This window comes from Carlito syrichta, unplaced genomic scaffold, assembly GCF_000164805.1.
Source record: "Carlito syrichta isolate Samal-C Ts95f unplaced genomic scaffold, Tarsius_syrichta-2.0.1 Scaffold314352, whole genome shotgun sequence".
Lineage (NCBI taxonomy): Eukaryota > Metazoa > Chordata > Mammalia > Primates > Tarsiidae > Carlito > Carlito syrichta.
In genome coordinates, this window is record NW_007258448.1 from 657,111 (window position 1) to 666,614 (window position 9,504).

At 39.7% G+C, this 9,504-nt stretch overlaps 1 protein-coding gene across 1 annotated transcript in view; it reads left to right on the forward strand.

Moving 5' to 3' along the window:
• ANAPC10 (anaphase promoting complex subunit 10) overlaps positions 1-8,851 on the forward strand; it is a 102,050-nt gene extending 93,199 nt beyond the window's left edge. Inside the window, exon 5 of the mRNA XM_008071518.1 lies at positions 8,635-8,851. Within this exon, the coding sequence (XP_008069709.1) occupies positions 8,635-8,703 (69 nt within the window). The 3' untranslated portion in view covers positions 8,704-8,851. The remainder of the gene's footprint in view (positions 1-8,634) is intronic.
• Positions 8,852-9,504: the final 653 nt, after the last annotated feature.

The window sequence follows — 9,504 nt, forward strand, 5'->3', positions numbered from 1 at the left end:
AACGCAAACATCCAAGAATAGCCTGAACAATCCTCAGCAAAAAAAACAAAGCAGGTGGTACCACATTACCAGACTTCAAACTTTACTATAAAGCTACAATCATCAAAAAAGCTTGGTATTGGTATAGGAATAGGCATATCGATCAATGGAATAGAATTGAGATTCCAGAAGCAAAACCTCAATTTCTCAACCAACTCATCTTCAACAAAACCTCCAACACCTACCACTGGGGAGAGGAGAACCTATTCAGTTAATGGTGCTGGGAAAACTGGCTGACCACATGCAGAAGATTGAAACAGGACCCCTATCTATCCCCATGCACAAAGGTTAACTCCAAATGGATCAGAGACTTAAACGTAAAACCTCAAACCATAAGAACCTTAGAAAATGAAAGACATACCCTCATGAAAATCGGAACTGGTATCCAATTCCTGAACAAAACCCAAAACCCACAGGTCATAAGAGAGAAGATAGACAAGTGGGACCTTATTAAACTGACAAGTTTCTGCAAAGCCAAAGAAACCATCAAGAGAGCAGGGAGACAGCCCACAGACTGGGAAAAAGTATTTGCCAGTACGGTCAGACAAAGGCTTAACATCTTTGATCTACAAGGAACTCAAACGTGCCGAAAAGAAAAAAACAAACAACCCCATTATAAAATGGGCAAAAGATATGAACAGACACCTCACAAAGAAAGACATCCGAGTAGCCAACAGACACATGAAGAAATGTTCAACCCCACTAATCATCAGGGAGTTGCAAATCAAAACCACACTGAGATACCACCTAACTCCAGTCAGAATGGCAATTATCAACAACTCAAAAAATAACAGCTGCTGGAGAGGATGTGGCGAAAAGGGAACACTTCTACACTGTTGGTGGGAGTGTAAACTAGTGCAACCTCTGTGGAAAGCAGTGTGGCGATTCCTAAAAGCTCTAAATATCAACCTCCCATATGACCCCTCAATCCCCCTACTGGGAATTTATCCTGAAGAACTCAAATCACTCTATAAAAAAGACACCTGCACACGTAGGTTTATTGCAGCATTGTTCACAATAGCAAGAACCTGGAAGCAACCATGCTGCCCATCAAAAGAGAACTGGATTAAAAAAATGTGGTACATATACACGATGGAATACTACGCAGTCATAAAAAAGAACAAAATCATGAATTTTGCAGCAACTTGAATGGAACTAGAGTCTATAATACTGAGTGACCTCTCACAAAAACAAAGATCTGAGTATCACATGTTCTCACTCATATAATGGACCTTGAACATCCAATGTAATAATACTATTAGAAAATGACTGACAGTAGTGGGAAACTATGGGGAGGGTAGGGAGATGGGATTAACGGTAGCAAATATCTGTCTGGGGATGGAGAAGCACCTCTTATCAATAGGGTGCCTGAATGAAACGTATTTGTATACCTAACCCTTAACTGTACCCCACAACATCATAATAAAAAATATTGATTATTAAAAAAATATATAATCAACAATAGACAAGTGAGACCTCATCAAACTGATGAGTTTCTGCAAAGCAAAAGAAACCATCAAGAGAACAGGGAGACAGCCCAAAGAATGGGAAAAAATATTTGCCAACTGTGTATCTGACAAAGGCCTAACATCTAGGATCTACAAGGAACTCAAACACACTGAAAGGGAAAAAACAAACAGCCTCATTACAAAGTGGGTAAAAGACATTTCTCAAAAAAAAAAATATATATACGGGCAGCCAACAGACACATAAAAAAGTGCTCAACCTCAGTCATCATCAGAGAGATGCAAATCAAAACCACATTGAGATACCACCTAACCCCAGTAAGAATGGTCATCATTAATAAAACAAACAACAACAGATGCTGGCGAGGATGTGCAGAAAAAGGAATGCTTCTACACTGCTGGTGGGAATACAAACTAGTGCAACCTCTTTGGAAGACAGTATGGCGATTTCTAAAAGAACTAGAACTTGACCTTCCATATGACCCAGCAATTCCCCTATTGGGAATATACCCAGAGGAACTCAAATTATTTTACAAAAAAGATACCTGCACATGCATGTTTGTTGCAGTTCTATTCACAATAGCAAAATCATGGAACCAACCGTGCTGCCCATTGAAGCTGGACTGGTACATATATACAATGGAATATTATGCAACCATAAAGAAAGACAATCATATGGACTTCACAGCAACTTGGATGAATTTAGTCTATCATACTCAGTGATCTATCACAGAAGCAAAGAACAGTACCTTGTGTTCTCACTCAAAGCCGAACTTTGAACAATTAACATAATACTATAAGAAAGGGATTGACAGTAGTGGGAAACTGCTAGGGGAGTGGGGTGGGATTGGCAGTTGAGGGAAACTGCCAGGGGAGGGAAGGGCACACCTCATCAACAAGGGTACCTGCATAATGAACATTTGTATTCCTAACCCTGAATTGTACCCCACATCTTTAAAATAAAAATAAATAAAATAAATAAAATTTAAAAATAAAGATAACAAACAGATATTAATACCATGCTAAGATGTTTATTTAGATGCCTATTATATGGAAACCTCAGAGGAATAAATTAAGTAATGAGGCACTGGTGAATATATAGATCATTAATCTGTGAAGCACTACCAATAGTTAGATATGCAAAAACATGTCAAGGTGAGTATATCATATTTCTTGGTCACAATCACCCCAACTTTCTTTTTCTAGACATTTTCAATTTATTCATTTTAAAGATGTGGGATACAATTCAGGATTATGTTCAGTAATCAATGTACAGGTGAAGTTCGGGCCTCCCATTGGTCCTCACTTCGCCTGGTTCAGGATCAGGTACACTTATTGATTTTTTTTTTTTTGAGTTGGAGCCTCACTCTGTTGCCCAGACTGGAGTGCAGTGGCCGTTCCCGGCCACCGCAGCCTCGACCTGCTGGGCTCCGGCGATCCTTCCGCCTCAGCCTTCCAGGTAGCCGGAATTACAGGCATGCACTACCACACTGGCTGATTTTTTGATTTATTGTAGAGACGAGGTCTCGCCAAGTTGCCCAGGCGGGTCTCGAACCCACGGGCTCAGGCAATCCACTCACCTCAGCCTCCCAAAGGTGCGGGATTACAGGCTGAGCCACCGAGCCCGGCTCCTTTATTGATATTATGTGCCTTCCCCTCACTCCCCTGGCAGTGTCCTGCTACTAACAATCCCTTTTTTATAGTTTATGATAAATGTTCAGGGTCCACTTATGAGTGAGTACATGTGGTACTCAGTTCTTTGTTTTTGTGATAAGTCTCTGTGTATTATAGACTCTAAATCCATCCAAGTTGCTGTGAAGTTCATAATTTTATCCTTCTTTATGACCATGTAGTCTTCCATTGTGTAAATGTACCACATTTCTAAAAATCCAGTCCAGTTTCGATGGGCAGCACGGTTGGTTCCATGTTTTTGCTATTGTGAATAGTACTGCAATAAACGTGTGTGTGCAGGTATCTTTTTTTTTTTTTTTTTTTTGAGTTGGATGGAGTCTCTCTCTGTTGCCGAGCCTGGAGTGCAGTGGCTCTCTCCTGGCTACCCCAGCGTCAATCTGCTGGGCTCTGGCGATCCTTCCGTCTTAGCCTTCCAAGTAGCCAGAGCTATAGGCGCGTACTACCACGCCCAGCTAATTTTTGATGTATTGTAGAGATGAGGTCTCACCAAGTTGCCCAGCTGGTTTCCAACCTGTGGGCTCAGGCGATCTACTCTCCTTGGCCTCCCAAAGTGATGGGATTACAGCCTGAGCCACTGAGCCCAGCCACAAGTATCTTTTTTATAGAATGATTTGAGTTCCTCTGGGTATATTCCCAGAAGGGTGATTGCTGGATCATATGGAAGGTTGATTTTTAGATTATTTAGGAATCACTACACTCTTTTCCTCAGAGACTGTACTAGTTTACATTCCTACCAACAGTGTAGAAGCATTCCCTTCTCCCCACATCCTCTTCAGGATCTGTTGTTTTTTCAGTTATTGATGATGGTCGTCCTGACTGGAGTTAGGCTGTATCTCAGTGTGACAACCACCCCTAACTTTCAAACTACCATGTTAGCTCTGGTGTATAGAGTAACATCTTCCAAATCCTTTGAAGGTATTACCTTGTGCTACATCAGTGTTTTTGTAGGCATTTTTGAGGAAGGAGCTTCAATGTACACATTTCTGAGGGAAGGTGTTTTTCTGAAATGACTCTTAAGTGTATTGGCAAATTTACATTATTACATAGTAACAATGGTGGCAAATAACTCAAAGCTTCCTATTTCTAGTTTTGCCCTCCTCTTCCGCCAAAGTGTAGCTATTAATCTTTCCCTTAACACCTGCTAACCCATTTTTAATTTTTGTGTATATTAAGTGCATTAGTGATCTATCACAGAAACAAAGAACTGAGCACCACATGTTCTCACTCATAATCAGACCCTGAACAATTATCATAATACTATGAAAAAGGGATTGGCAGTAGCGGGAAACTGCCAGGGAAGGTGGGAGGGGCACACTTCATCAATAAGGATACCTGATCTCAGACTAGGTGAAGTAGGTAGCAAAGTGAGACTCAAACTACCTGTACAAGGACCATTTGTATATCTAATCCTAAACTGTACCCATATCCTTAAAATAAAAATAAATGCAGAATTTGTAGCAGCTATAAAATTTTTAGAGTATTTTAGACTAATTAGTTAAAATATGTGACTCTTAGTCATAATTACTCAGTAGTTCCTATTAGACACTTTTATTATGTGAACTTCTTGAGTGTTTTGATCTGCAGGATTTTGGCTACCAAACCACCCAATGGGAATGACTTAATCTTTTGTTCTAATCCTTGAATTGTAGGCTTTGTCTATAAAACTCCTGTGTAGCTGGGTTAAGAATGTTCTTCCAGAATAATTTTAGGTTTACTTCTGCTTGCACTCTGTGGGGAGCACTGGCTTGAACCCATTACGTGACTTGTGGCTCTCCAGACCACACTTGACATATTTCAGTCTTATGTTGTGCAGGCCTGTGTTATGAATTTACAAGAATCCAAGCATAGACAATTCAGTTTCCCTGCTGTCTACTGTCTTCTTTTGCTGTCAGGCAGATTTTTTTTCCCCCAACTGAAAGTTTAGCCATTCCAGCTTTATGCAGAGATCTCAGTTTCAATTTGTCACCTTGCAAGAGCTAAGTTCTCATCTCCTATTCTTCACTTTCCTTTAAAAACCAAACCAGGTGAAAGGATTGCCTGAGCCCACGGATTCGAGACCAGCCTAGGCAACTTGGCGAGACCTCATCTCTACAATAAATCAAAAAATTAGCCAGGCGTGGTGGCGCACACCTGTAGTTCCAACTACTTGGAAGGCTGAGGTGGAGGGATTGCCTGAGGTCAGCAGGCCGAGGCTGCAGTGACTGTGAGAGTGCTGCTGCACTCCAGTCTGGGTGACAGAGCCAGACTCCAACTCAAATAAATAAATAAATAAATAGATAGATAAATAAATAAAAAACCAAACCCCAGGCTGGGTGGTGGCTCACACCTGTAATCCCAGCACTTTGGGAGGCAGAGGTGAGAGGATTGCCTGAGCCCACAGGTTTGAGACCAGCCTTGGCAACATAGCAAGACCTCATCTTTACACTAAATCAAAAAATTAGCTGGGTGTGGTGGCACATACCTGTAATTCCAGCTATTTGGAAACTGAGGTGGAAGGATCACCTGAGCCCAGCAGGCCAAGGCTGTGGTGGTCATGAGCAATGTGCTACTGCACTCCAGCCTGGGTGACAGAGTAAGACTTGGACTCACAAAAAACCCCCCAAAAACCAAACCCCTAGATTGCAACCCCTACTCACCACCCATCATCCAGGTGAGCTCAAGGTAGCCTACTTATTTTCCAGTCCAGTTTTCAGTTGCTTCTTATTCCTAGCATGTGGACATGCTCAGTCGTGCATTTTAAAGTTTCTATAATTTTCCCCAGTTGTACTAGCAGGAGAGTTTTTATGTATAGTTTTCTGTATTGCTGAAACTCAAATCATGGATTTTTTCCACATCTATCAAGGGTTTCTTTACATGTTTCTGAATATCCTTGCCTTGATTTTTTTTTTAAATTACATTTTACAGTCAATGTGACCTTAAAATGGCATCTCCCCCATTTTTGATTTTATAAAAAACTAATACCTGCAGGGCTCGGTGACTCAGCCTGTAATCCCGTGCTTTGGGAGGCTGAGGTGAGTGGATTGCCTGAGCCTGCAGGTTCGAGACTCGCCTGGGCAACTTGGCGAGACCTCATCTCTACAATAAATCAAAAACATCAGCTGGGCGTGGTAGCACGCGCCTGTAAATTCGGCTACTTGGAAGGCTGAGGCAGAAGGGTCGCTGGTGCCCAGCAGGTTGAGGCCGCGGTGTTCAGGAGCAGCCACTGCACTCCAGTCTGGGCGACAGAGTGAGACTCCAACTCAAAACAAAAAACAAAAAAAAAAACTAGTACCTAATTCTGATATCATTAAACCTTGCCACATCATAAGTTCTACTCAGAGGCACAAAGGGAATAATTAACTCTGAAGACTGATAGAGGACTAGCTCTTTGAACCTGACCTGTAATGGTAAACTTGAAAATGCATCCCATGTGAATAAATAGCACCAAAATCAGTGTGGTGATTACTTTGGGAATCACCACACTGAATTGAGAGAATTGAGGAATAAGATCATAGAGGAGGCTTAGATTGCATTTGCAATGTTTTATTTTTTTAGTTGAGTAGTAAATACTAGGGGTTCCTTATATGCCCTACTTTTTTTTTTTTTGAGTCAGGATCTCACTCTGTTACCCAGACTGGATTGCAGTGACATGATCATGGCTCACTGCAGCTTTAACCTCCTAGGTTCAGGTGATCTTCCCACCTCAGCCTCCTGAGTAGCTGGGACTACAGGCGCATGCCATAATGCCCAAATAACTTTTGTATTTTTTGTGAAGGCGAGGTCTCACTATGTTGCCCAGGCTGGTCTTGAACTCCTGAACTCAAGCAATCCTGTCGCCTTGGTCTCCCAAAGGGCTGGAATTACAGGCATGAGCCACTACACTCAGGCTTACTTTTTAAAAATATCTAAAATATTTCATCATAAAAATGATTGTTGAAGGAATTATCATCATAGCACAAGAAGTACCACATCTTTAATTTCGTTTAACAGAAGATACATAGGGTATTTGCCATTTTTCATGTGCATTTGGCAGATAAAAAGACAATTTTTTCATCCTAAAGAGATGAGGGAATTTGTTGTCTTCCAGCTACTGTTAAGATTTAGTTATTTCCATATTAGACTCTTTTGCCCTATGCCTGTGAAACTATCACACAACTGACCACAGGCTTCGACTTTATACTATTTCCAACCTAGGAAGTAATTCCAGCATTATCCAGAATAGCAACAGGTTGAATTGAATCATCTTCTGTGTCAAAAGGTCATTTTAAATATTTTTGCAATTGAATGTGCTGATTTTCTTTGTTCCCGTGAATTTGAATTACAAGTGTTGCCCTGTTTGTGATCTTGTTCACTTGTATCTTTTAACACTAAGAAAAACATGAGGAAGAAAAGATTGGCATTTAGAGGGACCCAGGTCCTTTTGAATGTCTACTTATGCCTGGTGCTCTGCTTCATTCCTTACAAATGTCCCTCATCCTCACGACATTAAACATATTTAACATTTATGGAGTGTTTTCTTTGCACCAGTCATATTATAAAGTATTCTTTATGCATTCTTATTTAATCTCTGCAACATTTCTATAAAATAGGTATTATTATTATCTCCCCTTTTAGAATGGAGAAAACAAATTAGATTAAATTGACTAAGTCATATAGCTACTAAAAAGAATATTAACTTCTGAGTAACTTTCAGGTAACTCCCCAGTGTATGTGTATATGTGTATACTGCGTGTGTTAGAGCAATCTATCTTCTATCTATCTGTCTATCTATCTCTATCTATAATCATCTATTATCTATCTATATATCTATTACCTATCAATCATGTATCTATTATCTATCATAATTTATTATCTATCACTCATCTGTCATCTAATTATTATCAATCCATTTATCAATAATCTATCATCTGTCTATTATCTATCTGTTATCTAGCTAGCTAGCTATCTGGTTATTTATCGATCTCTTCTATATCATATTACCCACTATTGAATACCACATAATTTAATATCACTTAGGCATCAGAATCAGAAAAATTCTTGTGATATTAGGATGATTCACAAGAGACTATGATATTACGATGTAGCTGATTCCTATTTATAAAAGATTGTTAAGACAAAAATCCAAGAGGTGGATGAGCAGTCAAAAGAAAGCTGGGTCATCAGGAAAGAGGAGTGGTTGGTGGATTGAACACATGTAAGAATCGGTTGCCTGAGGCTACATGGTAGAATACCTATAGATGTTGATGGTATGTGTGGATAAGTTAGGTGTGTAGCCTCTGGGTCTATGTTTTCAGTCATATCAAAGACTATCAAAAGGACAATGCTGTCCTGGGATCCTCACCTTTGACCTCATCAAATAAAACTTTCCTTTTCCGCATCACTGCTGTTGGGGGAGGACCAGAAAAATAAAGAAATATGAGAAGTTGTCCAGGCTATATTGTTTCCTGTTTGTTTACAGATATGCTCATTGCTTTTCAGAGAAAAAGAAAGGAAGGATGGAGGGAGAGGTGGAAGGACAGAGAGATGAAGAGGAGGAAAGATCGATTCAATGAAGAGAAAAGTATTCAATTATATTTCTCTCTGTCACTTCTCTCTGTAACTTCAAGGTGCTTGCATGACTATTTTGTGACTTTACAACTGTGTTTGGAAAAGAAATAAATGGGATTGAATGTAAACTGAGCCTTGTAAAGCACTATGAATCTCTTTTTCCCAACTTTTCTTAGAGAAATTCACGTATCTCCAAACTTCACCTTGAACTATTATTTCTCCTTCATACTGAGGCTTGTGTCTAATTATTTTGCCTTATTTAAGTAATTTTGAGCCTGAGCCACTTAGACATGTAGGGGTCCTTCACTGGATTAACAATACATCATAAGTAAATTAGTATAATATCAATTAAAATAATAGTTTATCCATCCAACTTACACTACCATTTATATGTGGCCTAATCTAAGTCCCACTATGATAACACCCTTAATAATAAAATCAGCTCATAAGACCCAGAGGCATGAGTATGAGCAGATGTTTTATTTTGCCTTCAGAATTACACAGGTGTTCAAAAACATTGTAAAGATTGCTAGAAGGGCCAATCTAAGGACAAGTGCCCTAGGGTGGCCAATAAATAGCTCTGCTTGCATGAATATTTTCCTACTTTGTAGTTTAAAAATCAGTAATTACATTTAAACAGAGTCTTGTGGAAAATTGTGAATCTCGTTTCTCCAAACTTTCTGAGAAAGATTCAAATATTTCTAGTGTTCTCCTTGATGCCAGATTTTGAGGTTTCTGTTGCTTATTCCTTGGACACCTACTATCTTGCTACCCCTACCCC